The sequence below is a fragment of the Erpetoichthys calabaricus genome, chromosome 3 (assembly GCF_900747795.2).
Source record: "Erpetoichthys calabaricus chromosome 3, fErpCal1.3, whole genome shotgun sequence".
Classification (NCBI taxonomy): domain Eukaryota; kingdom Metazoa; phylum Chordata; class Cladistia; order Polypteriformes; family Polypteridae; genus Erpetoichthys; species Erpetoichthys calabaricus.
Window position 1 is genome coordinate 39793681 of NC_041396.2, and position 20815 is coordinate 39814495.

The 20815-nt window shown below is 39.0% G+C and overlaps 1 protein-coding gene across 1 annotated transcript in view; it reads right to left on the reverse strand.

The window, feature by feature from the left end:
* Positions 1–6223: 6223 nt before the first annotated feature.
* The window catches only part of plekha6 (pleckstrin homology domain containing, family A member 6), a 128050-nt gene continuing 113458 nt past the window's right edge, over positions 6224–20815 (reverse strand). Inside the window, 3 exon segments of the mRNA XM_051925151.1 lie at positions 6224–10733; positions 16698–16840; positions 19442–19575. Coding sequence (XP_051781111.1) covers positions 10690–10733; positions 16698–16840; positions 19442–19575 — 321 coding nt within the window. The 3' untranslated portion in view covers positions 6224–10689.

Sequence of the window (20815 nt, forward strand, 5' to 3'; positions counted from 1 at the left end):
TCAGCAGCAGGGTTGGTAATGATTAACCTGTCATGGAGATACTGAAGTCTCATTGATGTGTAGCCCCACATTTGGCTTGTTTTGCATTTCTTCAGAGCTTTTTATATTATATATTGTGATAATTGCCTGGACACCACCAGTCGGAAACCACTTCTTTATAAAACACACACGTTTATTTTCCATTAATAAACGATTCCAACACTACACACAATGCACACAGCAATAATCACCCCAATATCTCAGTCCTTTGCCGCCTCTATCCTCCTCCAGGGAGCTTTGTCCTTCTCCCACTCCCGACTCTGGCTCAATGACTATAAGGAGGCGGCCCCTTTTATTCCTGCCTGGATGTGCTCCAGGTGGCTGATGACGTCCCTCTGGCAGCACTTCCTGGTGTGGCGGAAGTGCTGCCCTTTGCCCCGGAAACACTCCGGGCGTCCCTGGCAGATTCCTCCGCCATCTTGCCGAGTGTGGCGGAAGTAATAATATCCGGGTCCCACGAGGTGTAAAGCACCCTCAGGCAGTGGCCACAGGTCCCAACAAGTCCGACAGATCTTTATCCTTTCCCGTGGTCCTCTCCTGCTCCATGGCGGTTGTTCCCTCGTGGCCCGGAAGCTATTCCCGCCACCTTCTGGTCCTTTCTGGCGTCCCGGCCAGGTAATAATCCTCGCCACCTGCGACAATATATATATATATATATATATATATATATATATATATATATATATATATATATATATATATATATATTGCATGCATCGCTGGTTAGAAGATGTGATGGCACAACAGTCTAGCTGAGTAAGTAATACTGGACTAGCAGGTTGAGTAACGGTGGAAGAAGACACTTTCATTTATAGTGAGCACCATGCCAAACAGCTTTACACAAACAATATGCCAGAGTGCAAATTGATGTACTGGTGCTGCGGACTATCCATGAACCTGAATTGGCCTAAGCAGGTTCAGAAAATGGATGGATGTGTCAGAGGGGGACATTTTTTTGTGCACTGGGTGGTTCCATTAGGCACCCATTGTTGGGACTGGGGGGTGAGAAGTTAAAAGGCTGTCTGCAGGATGTAGGTATTTGCCATATTGCAAAGGAGTCACTTTGTCTGGTTGAGATTACAAACAATACCAAGTTGTGATAACAGAACTGCTCCTTCCTTGGAGGATGTCTGTATTTACCTGAAATTAACATGTTTGACAATATTGGTTTCTAATCAGCAGATCTGTACTCATTAATGGTTGGTAACAATACATTTTGTTAACTTGTGTTTTCATTAATTGTTAAACCCAGGAAATTTAGATGTGCCATTGATTAAACTGATTGTCCAGGACTGACAACAGCAGGGACTGAAGGAGATTTAAACTCCTGGGCAGCAGAAGGCAGAGGGAAACAGTCCACTGAGAATGCTGCCAAGACACTCGGACATGGCACAGGGGCTCGTAGGCAGACGAGGGTACCTGGCTGGCACGACGTGAGGCACAAGGACGCCAACACTTCCAGGAAGGAAGAGATAGCTCCACAAGGAGACGCCGGATGTGGGTTCAGCGAGAGAGGGAATCCGCATGAAAGGACCAAGCAAAGCTGGCAGACGAGAAATGAGGCGTGCCTAGGTCACAGCAACACAAGGAGCCCAGAGTGGAAAATAAAGGAACAACGAAGAGATGCTGACAGGGAGTCAACAATTTGACACAACTTCTGTTGGGAAACGAGTGTCCGGTGAACAGAGTGCATCCATGGACAGTTGAACGATTAAGTGTTGGGGTAACACAATGCGCAAACTGGACTCTGCACCACTAAAGGTTGTATTCTCTAATTCTTGCTTTTAATGGACTTTTAGAGTGTGGACTGTGTGTTTTCCTTTTAAAAAAAAGGAAATTCGTTCCTGATATGTTTAGATGTTGTTAGGTTCGTTTATCTTTTTAATGTACTTTTTATTGTCTTGTGTAATAGAACTTACTGTTGTTTTTTTTCTGAAATTACTGTTGTGTCTTTCTTTGTGTGTTTACTCACCGCCCAATTTAAAGAAACCTGTGTGCTATTATCAGTAAATTTCATGAGTTCCCAGTCTCTTAATAAAACTGGGTGGCGTAGTCAGATATGTTAATGGTGTCTAAGTTAGATTACCTGTAAGTGTGACCAGACACCTGTTACAGATGGATGGATGGATGTACATGTTCTGTCCAACTGCAGCTGTTAGGTGTGTAACAAGAACCAGCAGTGCAGACTTGAACCTTTACCATCTTGTTTTCATTCCTACATTTTAGACACTAAGGGCCAATTAACACTTGAGCATTTGTTTGGTATTTTTTAAGTGATTTTCAGGTGTTCTTTGCGGTGTTTTTCAGGCTTCAAGTGTTTTCCAACATTTCTCAAATATTTTCTAAGATGAATTTTGCAGGAAAATAAGACGTGTTATCAGCTTCGTGAGTGCAGATATTGGGTTTATCCTGTTCTGCAGTAAAGGGACTTTAGAGGGAAATTCAATGAAGAACACAGGCAGCATTCTGAAAAATTCCAGGATTACACATGGATGTCAGTAAACGTGTATGTACATTGATATGTGATAGTGTCTTTATTATATTGTTGACCATTTTCAGTTTAGATTTTGTTAATGTCAAATCATTCTAGGCCGGGGGTGGGCAAAGGCTGTCCTGGAGGGCCGCAGTGTCTGCAGGTTTTTATTCCAATACAGGTTCTTAATGACAAGGCAATTATTGCTGATGAAACACTTGTTGCTGAAGTGACATTTTTCTGCTTCATTTTAGTGGTCTTGCCTGTTAAGATTTTAAACCTCTAATTGCTTATTTCAGTCTTAAGCAGCTGCATTCACTGTTTTAATGGCTCCTTATTAGCAATGAGACGCAAATGACAAAGGAGCCAGCAGTTCCCCATCTGACTTGTTTCCATTTACATTATTTAGATTCATCCTGCACTATTTGGTTTAATAAAACACTTATGAGAAAAATATAACAGAGTGAAAATGATCCATTTTAGGATTCAAATCATTTAGATGATATCCTTGGAAAGAACAAAATCTATGATATAAGAACTTAGCATTGCACAGACTAACAAGCCATAAAATTAAATAAAGTTTGAGACTGGCAAGGATTGGTTTCTAAATAAATAATTGGGTTGGAAAAAAACCTTCATCCACTGCAGCCCACAAGGACCGACATTGCCCTACCTATTTCAGGGCTTTCGAGAGACCGAGTGAGGAGTCTGAGTATCTGGGCTTGCAAGTGTCCTGGGTTAAAACCAAGATCTTTAATGACCTCTTGGGCCATCAGCGGAGAGAGTGTCAACCTTGTTGAGAAGTTTACTTACCTCAGCAGTGGCATTCATGTTTCTGGTGACTCCTCCTATCAAGTCAGTAGATGGATTGGGAGAGCATGGGGGATCATGATGACGCTGGAAAGGGGTGTGTGGTGCTCTCAATATCTATGTAAAAGGACGAAAATCTAACTCTTTAGAGTCCTAGTGCTTCCTGTCTTGCTATATGGTTGTGAGACATGGACGCTGTCCAATGACCTGAGTAGAAGACTGGACCCAGTTGGTACTGTGTCTCTACGGAAAATCCTTGAGTACCACTGGTTTGACTTTGTGTTGAATGAGCACCGATTTGTTGAACTCTTTGTTCATTATACTGTAATATGAATTGGGGTCTGTCCCTTCTGAACAGGTAAGGCACCTGAAGAGAAGCATGTTTGGGCCAGATGAGCACTTGAATAGAAGACCATCTAGGGAAAGCATGGGTTGCTGCTGGAAGAGGTGTTGGTAAGGACATCAGTGGGCACGTACCCTGTGGTTCTTGTGTGGATCCCAATGTCATGATGCAGTGACAGAGACACTATGCTGTAAAATGGGTGCCGTGCTTCAGATGAGACATAAAGCTGGGGTCCTGACTCTCTGTGGCCATAAAAGATTCCTGTGGATTTTTTGAAAAGAGTAGTGTGGCTAAATTGCCCACCATGGCTTGTCTATCTATCTATCTATCTATCTATCTATCTATCTATCTATCTATCTATCTATCTATCTATCTATCTATCTATCTATCTATCTATCTATCTATCTATCTATCTATCTATCTATCTATCTATCTATCGGGACATTCATATCTATCTGTCTGTCTGTCTGTCTTATTGAAGCTCTCAATATCTTGACCTAATAATTAACATATTGCCTTACAGGTCCAGTAATTTGCAGATTATATTAAAGGGAATTTTTAATTACGTGTCCTGTCATGGACTTGTGTTCCATTCAGGGTTAGCTACTGCCTTGCTGTACATTACTGGCACAGACTTTGGCTTCATAGAAAAGACAAGTACAGAAAAACAAATGAATGAATGAGGAAAGGCAGAAAAGATCTTAACTATTTAAATTGAGTTTTATTGTCCTTTCAAGAAAACTCCATTATCCAAGCACAGTGTTTTCAGTGGACAGTTGATAAGTGTTATGAGTCCATTTTTAAAAAGGAAGCTCTTTTTTAAATCTTCAGGATTTTGGCAGTATCAGAATCTCAAATTAGAACAGTATTTCACTTCAATTATACATTTACAAGCTAAGGGTCTCAAAGTCCAATGCACATGGGTTAAGCTGCTTGGTTCCACTTGGGTGTCACTTTCTGTAAATTGATGTTTGTCTTTAAATTTCAAAATTATTCCTAATTGATGTTTTACTGATCACAGCCTAAAATCGCTCTAAATAAAACCCTACAACATCAACTGCTGTGGCATATTTGGAGTTTGCGTATATGTCTATTATTTATGAGCTTTAAAAATTATGTTTGCAAGAATAAAGCAGAAGAATGCTAGCAAGCAGGCTGATAAAGGCAGCTTAACATTCTTGGTTTCTTTGTCAAGCCAATATACCTGTTTACAAACCGAAAAGAAAAATCCAGTTTATTATTTTTACATTTCTAGAATAGATGGGATATGTAGACACAAAGAGTGGAATAAAATAAGAATTTCAGTTTACAGAAATATTTATCTTTTGATAAGAGAGGGGTTTGAAGGTAAATACACCTCTGTGGTAGCCCTTATGAAAGACTGCTGCTTTAAACCATCATCATCACGAAATAAACACAAAAAATTTTTGCAAATAATTTTTGCGTACTGCAATTTACTTATTTTGGGTTTTGCATAGCGTGATCAGTTTGTCTCAAACAGCAAGTCATATCTATAATCCATTTAGGCGTCCTGTCAGCCCAAAAACACGTTCACATTGTACAGTTATTTTGCCTTGACCGGGCACCTAGGACATACGTAGCTGCCCAAGACTGTTAAAAATGGGCACACATACCTTGCATTGATTTAACTTGTATATTTTAGAGAAAACTACATTTTACTTCACTGGGAATTCTTACATATGTGGGCTCACTGTGTCCTACCCTCGTCTTTGCAGCTTCTGAATTTACACCTGCACATTGGTGGCTGCTGTCCATTTGCTTTGAGAATGGTTAGTTTGAGCTGTCTTTGCCCATGTCTGTTATTGCTGATTAATACCACAATGGTACAAATAAACGATCAATGACTAACAAAAAACGTTGTGTGTCTTACATATTGTGCAGATTCTGCTGGCATGAAAAACTGCAATAGCTTTAGAAATGAATCCAAGAGGTATTGTAATTACTCGTCTCTTTTCATTGGATATTTCTTATTAGTGTCGCTATCCATCAGGCATTGGACTGATCAGTCATCACTCTGTTTGACTCTATACATGTCAGCTAACCTGCCTGTGCTCATGTTGAAAAATGGGAACAATTCTACTTGTGAAGCATTTTCGGGAGAAAGGTGCCATATAGAGGTTGTTTGGTCAATGAATAAGATGATCCAATATTGACTTGTAATGTATGGCCAGAAATTAGTCTGAGCACCCCTCCCGTTTCTAGCTCCCTGCTCCGTGTATTTGAAACAAGCAGGCTTCTGTATTGTTGGCCATTTTTCCTTGAAGCCATGCTTGCTTGGTTGGTAGATTTTTGGAAGGTGAATACGAGACCATGGTGACTAATTTACTTCATTAGAGTGACAAAGAACAAAACACTTCAGAAAACATACAAAATGAAAACATCTGAATAAAAATGACTTTTTAAAAAAAATACACTTCTTATTGTTTCCATTATTAGGCTTGCTTAACTGTGAAGCTTTATGTCTTTACTTCTGTTGGCATTAACAGCACTATCAATATTAATGTTTTATTAAAAGCTAGTAGACTCTTCTTCTAAACAGTATAATGAGGTTTGCTGTTTGGGTTTATTAAAACTGGTTCAGTAATAACATAATTATTTTATATTTTAAATACACACTTTCTGTTGCATATAAACAGTAAATACAAATATAGAAGAAATGGTTACACTCTATCATGAAAGGTCAGCTTGAGTGGGACTCAGTAAAGACAGAAACAAAAAACTCCCCAATGGGTTTCATGACTGCTCTTAGGACCAGAATGGGCCAACAGCTTGCAGACACTACTGCAGTATTTACATGATGACGGCACTGGAGTCCGAGTGAGGATTTATATTCTTAAAATTCAAGAAATAAAGGGAAGGTCATACAATATGTGATGGAACGTGCAATACGCAGAGGGTTGAAGTAAGAAACCCTGCTACAAATATGTGATAGTAGGTACAGACAAATTAAAATAAATAAATGAACTGTGGAATGTGACAAAAAATAAATACAATTACATTAATATGTGAGCATAAATAATTAATTGTATTATGAAATGTTTTATTTCTTTATGCATTTATTCAATTATTGCTTCACTTAATGTTTTGGTGGCACCGCACGCAACATAAAACAGTCTTGGAAATGAAAGCTGTCATGTGCACCTGTGAAAGTTAGGAGGGTGGGTTCTAGCAAGTGCTGTGTTTAGACTGATGAACACTCCATAGTGTGTGCACAAGTGCTACGTTTTCAGGAAGACGCCACAAGGGGATCTTGAGTTAAAGTAGCCACTCTGCGCAGGAATTCTGGCCAGCTTTTTCTTGTAACTCATGTGTGCCAGTCGTGCACAGTCACAGCTCTGAGCATGTGCTTTGCTTGCCTTGGGACGCCTCTGGCTCATAGGCGTGTGCAAAGTTGTCACCAATCAGAACACAGCACTCACTGGGGCCCCGCCCTCTCAGCCTTGATGGGTGAAAATGACAGTTTCCATTTCTAGGTGTATTTCATGTTGTGCACAGGGCCACTGAAATACATCCATCCATCCATTTTCTAACCCGCTGAATCCGAACACAGGGTCACGGGGGTCTGCTGGAGCCAATCTCAGCCAACACAGGGCACAAGGCAGGAAACAATCCCGGGCAGGGTGCCAACCCACCGCAGGAAATACATAAATGAAGAAATAAATACATAAAGAAATAAGCAACATAAACATATTTCATGGCGTATTTAACTACTTGGACACATTTAATTATTTATGCCCACATATCTTTGTGTTTCTGTTTATTGTCACATTTCACATATTTATTTATTTATTTATTTAATGTTCTAAGCATTCCTCCATACCAGGGGTTCCCAAGTTCACTCTTGGAGTACCACTGTGGCTACAGGCTTTCATTCAAACCAGTTCCACAGATCAGTGGGTAACTCTTGTGTTTTCTTTGTCACACTTGGCTTTCTTTTACCATTTCAATTACCTTATCTCTGTGGAGGTTGCACTTTAAATTATATCCAGATACAGACAGTTAGTGATGATCAGGGTAGACACTGGTGCAAAAGGCACTGCCCATTAAATCAGAGCTGCTATTTGAATGTTGCATTTCTTTGTGTGCTAAATAGTAATGTAAGGCTTAAATAAGTGGTCCTCAGTTTCAGTGGACCACCTTCAGCTTTTAGCTGGACTTCTGCTTTTATTAAACAAGCTATTATTTACCAGTTTCTACCTTTACATCAATCCAGAAATTACAAAATGGGCTTGCTATTTTTTTTCTTTGTGTATAACATTAATTATTGATCTTTTTCTTACTTTTTTAAAGATTTTGCTCTTTTTTATGTTCTGGTCATTTAAGCATTTTCTTATTAATTAGCTGAGAAATGAATTTTAAACTGAAGTTGCTGATTTCCTTAATAGTGTCACTTGCACCTGTGCCCATACTGCTCATCACAGATTGATGTCAGTATTTGAAAAGGATTAAGGGAGCAAAGGTCACTGAGAAAGGTGAATTAAAGAAAATATGGTAAAAGAACATTAACACTTAAAGATCTGGCATAATATGCAAATGTCTAAATTTTGCTTTCTTATAACTATGCAAGCAGATATTTCTGAAATCAAAATAACAGAAGAGAATGACTAATTAAGCAATTCTGTCATTTAAAAAGTATGAACGGACCATTAGTTTGTGGAACTGGTTGGAGTGAAAACCCATAGCCACAGTGGTACTCCTGGACTAAAACTGGGAACTCCCTACTCCATAACAGAGTTCTGCAGATGTCACCAACATCCTAGTCAGGGTCCAGTTATTGCCTAACAGACTAAATTCTGTCACCGTCTGAATTCAGAAATATCACAGATGTCACCAACATCCTAGTCAGGGTCCAGTTATTACCTAATTGACTAAATTCTGTCACCGTCTGAATTCAGAAATATCACAGATGTCACCAAAATTCTAAGCAGAGTCCATTTATTACTTAACACACAAAACTCTGTCACTATCTGAATTCAGAAATATCACAGATGTCACCAACATCCTAAGCAGAGCCCAGTTATTAACTAACTGACTAAATTCTGTCACTATCTGAATTCAGAAATATCACAGCAAGTGTTACTGTTTTCAATTAAAAGCACTTAACTTCTGATTAAGAGGCTGTTTGCTGAAAAAACCTGAATATGCTGTGACTTTGAATTAGACTCTTGTGCAGAAGAATTTCAATTTTTCAATTACCCATTCATCCATAAATGTACATATTATACTGTATATACAGAATGCATACACAAGAAAAAATAGGTAAGAGTTATCTTCCTGCTGAAAAAAATAGAAAGAAATTTAGAAGTTCAACATCTGTGCCTTTCAGCCTTCATTTGGTGTGTCAGTGAAAACACCATTGCTTTAAGTTTTTATTTTCAGCAGGACAATAATGATCTTTTTCCCTTTTGCATATACAGTGTAGCTGCTCTCTCTCTCTCGCTCTATCCAATATATATATATATATATATATATATATATATATATATATATATATATATATATATATATATATATATATATATATATATATATATATTCATACAACACACACATCCTTCCATTTATTTTCTCACTCTTCATCTGCCTGTCACCCTTAGCTGGGGTGACAGACAGATGGAGTCCATGCGGCCAGCAATCCACCCACAGACACCTGGACCACTCAGTTCACCTACTGTACATTAAGATGTACCTCTTTTAGATTTGGCAGGATATCCCACCTCCTACAAAAGCCCATTCAGATGAGTGTGTGTGCCTATATACTTAGACTTTTGTTATTTGACTTACATATTTTCAGTGAACTTTTAACTTAGTTGGCAGTCGAAGAAAAACTGTTTATTTGAAACTAGCAGAGATAGAAATAATTCTACTTGGTTGCATTTTCATGCCATTTTTTAGTACACTGCAAGCACACATCAAGGTACTAGTTGACCTTATCATGCACTTTTAATTTTTTTTTTAAATTGTAAATCGAGTGCTGTAACCTTGAGCTGGCAGCTCATGCAAATATCAAACTTATAAAAGTGATCGGTTTAAGTTCTACAACAGGCTACTTTTGTAGTGGTGCAAGCTGTTAGTCTGTCTTGGCCATAATCCAGCAGCGCAAACAAAGTAAAAAAATAAAGAGAAATGGACATTAGCATCATTACAGTATATTTAGCAAGCTGAATTTTCTAAGGTCACTTTGTTTCTTTCTTGTTTGTGTACAGTTTAATATCACTGGTAGGCTTTTTGTAATTACTAGCAGAAGACTAGAAAGCACTGATGCTGATGTATCACAGAGAAGATGAGTGTGTCGAGCACTTCCACAGTAATTGTGACCACTTGGTGGCAGTCGTGTTTGTACCCCATGCGAGTGAAGAGAGTGAGACAATTGACTCTGCTGGGTCATCCTGGCAGCAAGGCTGTCCAGCTTGTTGAAGGAGTACGTAATCCCTTCTCTGCTCAGCAAGTGTAGCTACAAATGCTTAATCCCTTGTGTTTTTGTTTCTGGGTGACTTTGGTTTTTTAGGACCAGGAAAGTGAATTTGCTGCACAAACACTGACTTGTATTTGGGTGTTTAAAAAGCACAGGACTGTGCATTCTCTGAGCTGGAATTCAGACGGTGCACTTCAGGTTGTCTCCTGCATTGGACCGTGTTATTTATGTCACATTTTGTCATCCCAATAATTACTTCTTTTGGCAAAAATGCATCCCATGTGTCTCATGGTTCTGCACCTGTATTTGACGTGCAGTGTTCATACATCCTTGACACTTACTACTTGTACCTCCAGTCTGCTTGGATCCCCTTGGTGCTATTTTGAGCAGCTAGTGAGTGGCGACCTCCCAGTTTGAGTCACACTAGCTGCTGACACTCGTTTGTGGGGTTAATGTGAAAGAGTCCAGTGGCTCCTTGGTCAGTAGCTTAGACAAGTAGTGTCTCTGGCACTTTTTTTTTCAGCCAATAAAGCAATGGAATGGAAAAATAAACTCTTGAGGAACAGCGTTCATTTCCTCTTTAAAGTTTTAGAATGTTGCTCCATGGAACTTGACAGCTGCCAGTGCTTGAGCTAAAGAAGGATAAAGAAAGAATGAAAGAACACAGAGTTAGAATTACTGTACATGATCATATATACTTGAAGTGAGGACACGCATTAACATCTAACACCTGTGTTAAAGAAAATGATTCAGGATGGCTTTTTTTGGTCATGTCTGAGGAAGACACGCAAGTCATTTTTAATTCTGAAAATCTGTTGGTCCAGCCACTTACTAAACCCATTTAAATCAATTTCAATTTCAGGGTGATGGGAAGTGAAAATGTATTCCAATAACGCTCAGTATAAGCCCAGGGTATGTATATTCATACTCATAAAAGAATGATTTACACTCACTGAGAAAATTCTTAGAACCACTACATTATACTAACTGGCAGGATTGGCACTCCAGCCACCATCAAAAATCTTCCACTTTTTCCGTACGGTGCTGAGGTGTCACTGGCTGCTCTCGGGTCCCAATCCAGGTGGTTCATCGTGTGGTAGGTGCAGCGACGTGCTATCAGCGCATGCTCCTAGCTTTACTAATACTAGGTAGGGACTCCTTTTTCTCTCTAAGCAGCCTCAGATCTTTATCTCATGAAATGCACAAGATGTTGCAAACATTTCTCTGAGATTCTGGTCCATGTTGACATGACAATATCAGGGAAATTCTACAGATTTGCCACATCTGAAAGGTGTTCTACTGCATTCAGACAAGGTGACTGTGAAGGCCACTGAAGAACGCTAAACTCATTGCCATTTACATGAAACTAGTTTAATGTGAAATGAGGAATTATCATGCTGGAAGTAACCATTAAAAGATGGATAAATGGCAGTCATGAACGGATGCACATGGTCAGCAGCAATACTCAAATAGGCCATGGCTTTGATACATATTAATGGATCCAAACTGTGCCAAGAAAATTTTTCCCACACTATTACATCACCACCAGCAGCCTGGGCATTTGACACAAGGCAGGTTGGGTGCATGGATTTATGCTGCTGGTGCCAAATTCTGATCCTACCAGTTGTGTGCATCAACAGAAACTGAGATTCGTCAGACCAGACTACATTTCTGCTATCTTCAGCTGTTCAGTTTTGATGAGCCCGTGCCTACTGCAGCCTCAGCTTTCACGTCTTAGATGACAGAAGGTGAACTTGACATGGCCTTCTTCTGGTGTAGCCCATCCATCTCAAGGTTTGACATGTTGTGCATTCGGAGATACTTTTCTTCTTGCCACAGTTGAACAGAGTGGTTATTTCAGTTACCGTAGACTTGATGTCAGCTTGAAGTAATGTGACCCTTCTCCTCTGACCTGTCTCATCAACTAACTCACTGGAAGTTTTTTTTTTTTTTGCATCATTTTCAGTAAACTCTAGAGACTGTTGCATGAGAAAATTCAAGGAGATCATCAGTGCCAAAAACACTCAAACCGGCCTGTCTGGAACCAACAGTAAATGAAGGCTATGAATGAAAATCCCTAGAAAAATCATCAGACGTGACTTGGCTCTTATGTAACTACAGCAAGTTGTCCTTCTAAAGACAGCAAGCTACCTAAAACAGTGCTTTTAAGAGCAAGAATCCACCACACAGCACTACAATAGCTTTTTATACTTCACATGATGGACCTTCACCATTTTTCTGTAATTAGCAGTTTCCCCTAGCTGATCTGTTATTTTATAGTTCTTAAGCATGCATGTACTCTTCTTACTCATGCTATTTCAAACTTTGGTATATCTCGTAAGAACTGATTCTTTATTTCTTTCAACATTCATTTGGCTTTTTTTTCTTTCTTGCAAGGTTCTTTATCCTTCATGTTACTTTAATTATCTGAATTCAAATTCAGATAACAAACAAAAAGCAAATAGTAAACCCATGACTAGATAGATAGATAGATAGATAGATAGATAGATAGATAGATAGATAGATAGATAGATAGATAGATAGATAGATAGATAGATAGATAGATAGATAGATAGATAGATAGATAGATAGATAGATAGATAGATAGATAGATAGATAGATAGATAGATAGATAGATAGAAAAGAATAAGCAAAAAACTTCTGACTAATGATAAGAGAACAGATGTGTTTCTTGGCACAATTCTGCTGAATAATTTATTGTCTGAAAGTCCTCAGTGTTAATGTGTCAGAGAATTGTTCATAATGGTCCCCAGCTTCATTCTGTCCTCCTCTTCTACTCCCATTGGGTTGAGAATGGACCCCATAACTGACCCTGCCTTCTTGATATATAAAGTAGGAATAAAGCCTGAAGAAGTGTGAATAGGCATGGCAGGCAAATTTAACTATGCTTATATGCTGTGGAAACCAAATTTGTATTGTAACACATTATGTGTATATTAACTCAGCATTCCTGCACAATTAGGTAACAATTTACTTCAGTCATCTTTTCATCTCAAATCCAAATTTCTAGAGGATAAAGAAAAAACATGGCAGGCATCATGGAAACTTTTTCATCACTTAAGTTTGCTTGCTACCTTTTTGATATTTTTATTAGAGAGCAAAATAAGAGTTTCAGAATTCCTCAACAAACCCACAATTTCATTACGTTAGACATTCCTTTAAGAGATTTAAGTGGTGAGAGCCTGCCACACACAGAAGAACTCACCTGAATAAAGGCTCACACTTTCATGAAGTGAGTGGAGTCTGTCAGGTCAGCAATGGGAGATGAAGGAGGGCTGGGGGAAATGCACTGAGCTGGAATGAGATGGCATGAAATCAAACTGAACAGAATGCAAACAAAAGACAAAAACACATTCACACTGCTGCCTTTGGAAACCAACCATCCCGCCAACCTTCTCTCTCTGTATAACCAGATCAAACAGATCATGATTTTGCCAGCACCATCATGTTATGTCTACCTGTCGTGTATGTTTTAGGCAACTTCAAATGATGATCAGCCCAGATATGTCTTCACCGTTACATTCCTGTTCATGGTTACCAAGTTGTTTGAGGCCCATTTCTCTACTAGCCTGCTTGACAGAATTTGTAGTCTTCAAAAATAGCATCTTATTTATATGTGGCTTTCTCCCTATACTGGGAAAAACATGCTGTCTTTGAAATTTGTATGATCTCTTTTTCTGAATGTTGTCATTGTAATTTCCTTTATGGTGTTGTAGCAATTACAGTTTGGGAGACAGAGATGAGAAAGAAAGCTGTAGTGCTTGTTTTCTGTTAAATAAGGGGACTGGGTACAAACAGGTAAGACTAATGCCACAGATATTCAATGAAATGTGTGTCTATAAACATCATCAAGGTATATGGATCAAGAATAAATGAAATAATTGCCATACAGTATTCATTATAACGTATCAATGAAACCACTAACAGGATCAGCTACATGTAAGCCAATGACTATTTTTTAAACTTTATATGGTCATATACAATACAAAAACATTATTTTTGTTATTATTATAAAATTGGAAGTGTTCCAAAGTAAAGTTTAAAAAAGTCAACGTTCAATGGCCATGGCCTCTTATGATTTTGTTTTTATTTTTTTATTGTGAAAGATTCTTTCCTTTTCTAAATGAACCTAATCCAACAAAGGGTCACAGGCAGGGAGCCAGAGCCTATCCTGAATGGCATCAGCTGCCAGACAGAGAACAATCTTGAGTGAACGCTATTCCACTGCCATGCACCTTCACTCGCTTGGAGCGAATTTAGAGACACCAAAATGATTTGGGCGTGACAAATAAAGACTGACTCTAAACATGTAGTGCCCAGGCCTCGATTGTAACGAGAGAGTCTACAGCTGTAAGGCAGAGGCTCCAATCCCTGCACCACCATGCAGAATATTAACTTTTGGAACTATGTATAAAAATTTTTCTAAAATAATTTTACGAAAGTTGTTGAAATGATTAATTATGAAAAAAAAGATATTCACTGTTGTCTTTCTGAAAGCAGGTATTTTATAACATTTTGTGGGAGAAGTTTGCCATTGATGGTTTCTTAACTTTTTGTCATGTCATTTATTATAGTTTGATACAGTATTAACACTACCAGATGAAACAATAAGACCCAGACTGCAGATACTGTATTGTATATATTGTAGGACGAGAACAGCATCCCAGCTGGAATGGAGAATAATGCATTACCCGGATGGGAGGCCAATGTGACTACGCAGACAGATTGGTCAGCAGAACGAAAAAATAACTTTGTATTTGGCCGGCATCAAATAATGGAAGGACCAGCAATAGCCAGGAGTCGGAAGCAATTCCAGCATCCATATGCTAGTTGGCAGTGGTCCTCACATGGGAACTCAGCCGGGATGGCTGCAGGGGTGTTTGGGATATTGTGTCTGAAAATGCAGCCATGTCGGGGTCCCTACATTCCAAAAGAGGGCGCTGTTGGAGTAGGGCCTCTCTACTTTCCTTATGGCCTGGAAGTGCCCCCTGGAAGACATAGCATGGCACCTGAAGCATTCCTGGGTCTGGCATAAAAGGGAGCCCGATGCCTAACATCAGGGATTCCCAAACCCGGTCCTGTTCAAACCAGCTTCTGTTTTTAACTGGACTCTTGGGCTAATTAAGTGATGTGTTATTTCCCAGATTCTGTGTTCTGAGAACAATATAGAAATTAGAAAGTTAAGTTTCAGTCAGTCAGTATCCAACCTGCTATAGCCTAACACAGGGTCATGGGGGTCTGCTGGAGCCAATCCCAGCCAACACAGGGCACAAGGCACGAACAAATCCCCGGGCAGGGCGCCAGCCCCCACGCACGGGACAATTTAGGATCGCCAATGCCCCTAACCTGCATGTCTTTGGACTGTGGGAGGAAACCCACGGAGACACGGGGAGAACATGCAAACTCCACACAGGGAGGACCCGGGAAGCAAACCCAGGTCTCCTAACTGCGAGGCAGTAGCACTACCACTTTGCCACCGTGCCACCCAAGCTAAGTTTGGTTAAGGTACTAAGCAGTTATAATGGAAAATGTATTTTCGCTTCTTTTTAACATTTTCATCTTGTGTTCAATATTTACTAATTAGTGGGGCTGACATTAAAGTAGTTGCCTTTCATGATTCGGTGTTGTTTGCCTGGGTGTCTGCTCTGCTCATTTTTAATTGTCATTATTAAGACACAATGAAGGGAGCAAACTGCACAGAGAAAGGGCGAAATATAATGAAATCAACAAATGAGAGTTAAGCATTTAAATCTATTAAAAAAATAGAAATATTTCGAAATGTCTTATAAATGTAAAAATCATGCTGAAGTGCTTTTTTGAATGCAGAATAAGAGAAAAAAAATACCAGTTAATTAAATTTGATCAGTGTTATCAGTTGAGGTTACTGATTAGGAATCTGGTTGGAACAAAAACTGCAGTCACAGTGGGTCCCCAGGACCGAATTTGGGAATCCCTGCCTTACATAACTGAGTCAGAGTTGGGAGGCAGTGGGCAACACTCAGCGGAGGTGGAGAATGAAGAAGAATTGTTGGTTTATTGCTCATTTATTGTATAATTGTGGCACATTACTGGAAGGAGGTCTGTAAAAGTGCCTGGTGGAATAAATATCCTTTATCTATCTATCTATCTATCTATCTATCTATCTATCTATCTATCTATCTATCTATCTATCTATCTATCTATCTATCTATTTTATTCTTATATCGTGTGTTGTCTTAATGAGTCTGTGGTTTGGGGCTCTCTGGCGCCCCCGTGTGGTCACAATATGTTGTGAATGTTGTGATTTGATTTTATAGGTACTCATTGTGCTCATTGTTTTCTAACCATTTTTTACTTTAGCGTTTTTAATCCTTCCAATAGTAAAAGTGCATCAGTTGAAGAGCTAGAATTAAAACAATGATAATGTAAAAAAGGCTGGCAGGTTGGAATAAAAAGGAGTCTGACACGATGGCTTCAATCTCTTGATGATCTGTTTTTTTTCTTTTTTGAATTGATATATTTTATTGGTATGAAAACTGAAACCAAATGCTTTCAGTGTTTTGTTATAGGAAAATGTAACATGTATGGCCTCTCACCTGAGAGCAGGCGGCTACGCCGGGATGCTTCTGCAGCCAATGCACATGAAATCTCAATTCGCTTTTCCTGCTCCTGCAGCTGCTGCTCTGTGTCCACCTGTCCATCTGCTGGGCCGTCAAGCAAGGGCACAATGTTCTGCAATCTAAATATAATATAAGGTAATTTATTATAATATAACAGAAAGGTCTAAATGCAGTTTATCAAAGCTGTATGATTGGGTCTGCCTCAGATAAGATTTAGACTTTGACAGCAGCGCTTGGCAATTAATGAAATGTCTTAAATTATCCACCCATGTGACTTGACCAGGATTTGAGAGGTGGCATTTTCACCCGGAGAAGGAAAAGTCTACATATAACATCAAGAAAGGAACACAAGGCCAGAGAGGTGGTGTATTTCTAGTTGCCATACTGAGATGCTGAGAACCTAACTTGAGCAGGGCTGTTAGAGAGCCATATCTCAAAGTCCAATTTAACCGTTTAAAGGGTTTGGATGAGACTCCTGAGTAAAGAGAACAGGTGCATGGAACATTTAGAGATGCCCATTTGGTACTTGATGCACATTGAGGTGTATCATAAAATGTATGAAAGTGTCTTACAGCTCTCCAGGGGACAGGTAGAGCTGCAAATTCAACTATGCGGGGCAACTTTGGAAAGCTCCTGCATACTGATAAAGCGTACTAAGAGTACAGTGACATCAGGGTCCTCTGGACGATAGTATGGTCTGATCATGCCAATAATAATACCTGGCATCTGTTCAGTTAGGTCTGATGCAAGGTATTAGGTTTAAGTTTTTTTTAAGTAATCTGCTGCTCTTAATAAAAACTGCAGTGGCAAAATAGCAAAGTTGACAAACCATACTGTTAAATTTGAACTAATGGTATTCTTATTAACTGAAGTGATCATCTTAAGCTCTCTGGTAAATAGCTGAGCAAGAGAAAGTTAGACACATGAACTAATAAAAAACAATACCGAACAGATAGATATGAGGACAGGTCTGATTTCTTAAGGGAGTTTGGTAAAGTAATCAGTTAAAATGACAGAATACAGAAAATAACTGTGGAACATGCAAAGGGAAGGAAAATATGTTATTATGCTTCTAGACAATTAAAAAATGCACATCTTGATACGTAAGAAAGGAATAGAAGACTGAATGGTGTGAATTTCTTAAATTATCTTGGAACAATGTGGGACAATATTTTTTCTTTGATAGGAGATCATTTTATAACAATTTATTTTGGACATCACTTACATAGTGTAACCAAGTGATTGCAGTTATTTATATGTACATAGTAGTTGAACTTCCCCAAAATCAGCACTCTGCATTAATAGAATTAATTTATAATGTTCATCCCCGTGTTGTCGCGGGGCGTTAATTGGTGTAGCACCCCAGCACTGTGCACGACTGCTCCTTCAGTGAGGCTGCTGAAGGGGTAAGACGTGTGTTCCAATCTCTCTCTTGACTCTTCATAATTTTGATTTAATTAAGAGTTTTCTTTAACTTTATTTTATATGAAACACACAACGTTACTATTTGTAGCATTTTATTTCATGTATATGCAGTTATTTTATATTTAAAGCCACTACAACATTTGGAAGGTCTGCGCCTCACTACATTTTGGTGTCTGTGGCTTATTGTAATCATATAACCTCAGTTTTCTGTGTTCCCTCATTTTAATATTGTGCTCTCTTAATATGAAATATTTTATTTGGATTTTTTTTATTTTGATAGATATAAAAGAGCGAGAGAAGCTGATTCTCCGAGTGATGCCTCTGTCTTTTCTCTTTTGAAAAGTATGAGTATGCTATCATAGTAAACAGATTTTTGTGTAAGCGGAATTGTTTCTTGAACATCCATGTAAATAGCTATACTGTAACTATATTTGTTTAAATGCAGATGCGGTGTGAGCGCTGAGGGGGAGTTCCTGTCTTTTTTTTTTTTTTTTGCTTTGTGTAAGAATAAAGAATTGAAGCCAGCCATCTGTTATCTACCTTTTCTTTTAACAAACACAACACACAACGCAAAGGGCAAGCGGGGAACGGTCAGCTACAATAACAATAGCACTGATGATTATTCTTGGCATGTATTTTTGTATATGAAACCTTAATAAGATGAACATAAAAACAGAATACAAATGGAGGAGCTCAAACCATGACACTGATAACTTATAATCAGACTTCTCCTATCTGCCCTCTTCTGCAGCCAGCACAGACTGGCACTGATATTATTTTTTTAATACACTCGCCTACATAAAGTCAGTCAGTCATTATCCAACACGCTATATCCTAACACAAGGTCATGGGGGTCTGCTGGAGCCAATCCCAGCCAGCACAGGGTGCAAGGCTGGAACAAACCCCGGGCAGGGAGCCAGCCCACCTCAGGGGACACACACACACACACACCAAACACTCAGTAGGGACAATTTAGGATTGCCAATGCACCTAACTTGCATGTCTTTGGACTGTGCGAGGAAACCCACACAGACACGGAGAGAACATGCAAACTCAATGCAGAGAGGAACCCAGGTCTCCTTACTGCGAGGCAGCAGTGCTACCACTGTGCCACCGTGCTGCCCACCTACATAAAGTAAATTCTCTAATATATTTGAGAAGAAGTACTTTCAGTAAAGTAGTACACCTGTGTCTCCAACATCTTGTCAGATTAGGGTGGCAGAACTGAATGGAAAGGCAGCCCCAAAGAAAGGATTTTAACTCTAGTTACCATTTTTTAAAAGCTTGTGACTTACGTGGATTTAGCAATTAGTGTCTTGATTCTTTCAACCTTTTTCTTCTTTTCCCGGAGTTCATCAGGGCTAAGCTGAGCCTCGGGCTCTGCCTCTAAATAGCGTTCAGGTATCAAAACTTTTTCTGGTGTTGACAACTGTGAGTTGAAAAGAAGAATAAAGTTTACATTTTACTAGCAAATACAAGAATCACAGTACCCTTGCATTATTCTGATGATACAAGTTTGCATCTACCCCTCTTCATTTTCTGAGACCATTACATTATTCCTGTACAAGGTGAACACGAGCAAAAGCGTTTCAGCAGCAACTGATGTAAGGATGGAGCCAACCTTAAGCAGCTAGCACGTCCATTTTCCAAAGCCCAGCATCATACATTTGAGGGGAACAAACAGTCGCTAGAGCAAAACTACACAAACGCAGGAGAACACCATCAAGGCAGATAAGATGCAAACAGCATTTTACCTTTGATTTTGGCCTCATATGAAATATGTGCAACTGTGATGAAGGAAAATAATTATATTTTTTCATATTTTATATACAGTATCACACTGACCTACATTGCTTACTTACAAGTATTCAGAATCCTTCACTTTTGTCACATTTTGCTGTGTTGCAGCCTTGTGCTAAAATCATTTAAATTCATTTTTCCCACATCAAGCAACACTCAATAGCCTAGAATAATGAAGTGAAAAATGGGGATTTAAGAACTGTTTTGCAAATTTATTAAACATAAGGTCTGTGCTGCTTCTGAGCAACACAAGAACAATCCCAGAGTTGACCTTTAGCTACTTCTGTATTGTCTTTGCTTTGTGCTTATGGTCATTAACCTGTAGGGCCCAGTCCAGAATACCCTGGAGCAGGTTTTCATTATTAAGGATATCCTTACATTAAGGATTAATTTCTGAGTTCCTGTTTTCACTTCGTCATTCTGGGGTATTGAATGTTGCTTAATATGGAGAAAAAAATAATTGAAATGGTTTTAGAACGCTGCTGTACCATAGCAACAGGTGAAAAAAGTGAAGGGGTCTGAATACTTTCTGAATCTACTCTGTAAAGTTATACAGGGCTATTCAAAATGAAAGAGGAGATTTAAAAAATGTATTTCAAACAAACTGTATAAGACAGAAACACATTCCTCACATCACTGGATAGAGGGAAGTTCAAAGTTTGGTCCAATAGTCCTTGAGGTGGCATGCACAAAACATGAGCACCATGTGCAGCACGACAAACATCAAAACGGTAGACCATTTCTTGCCACACACGAGTCAACTAGTCCCTACTTACTGAATTCACAGCTTCCTCAATTCGATGTCGCAAATCTTGAAGATTAGCGGGCATAGGTGGAATAAACACTCTGTCTTTAATGTACTCCCATAG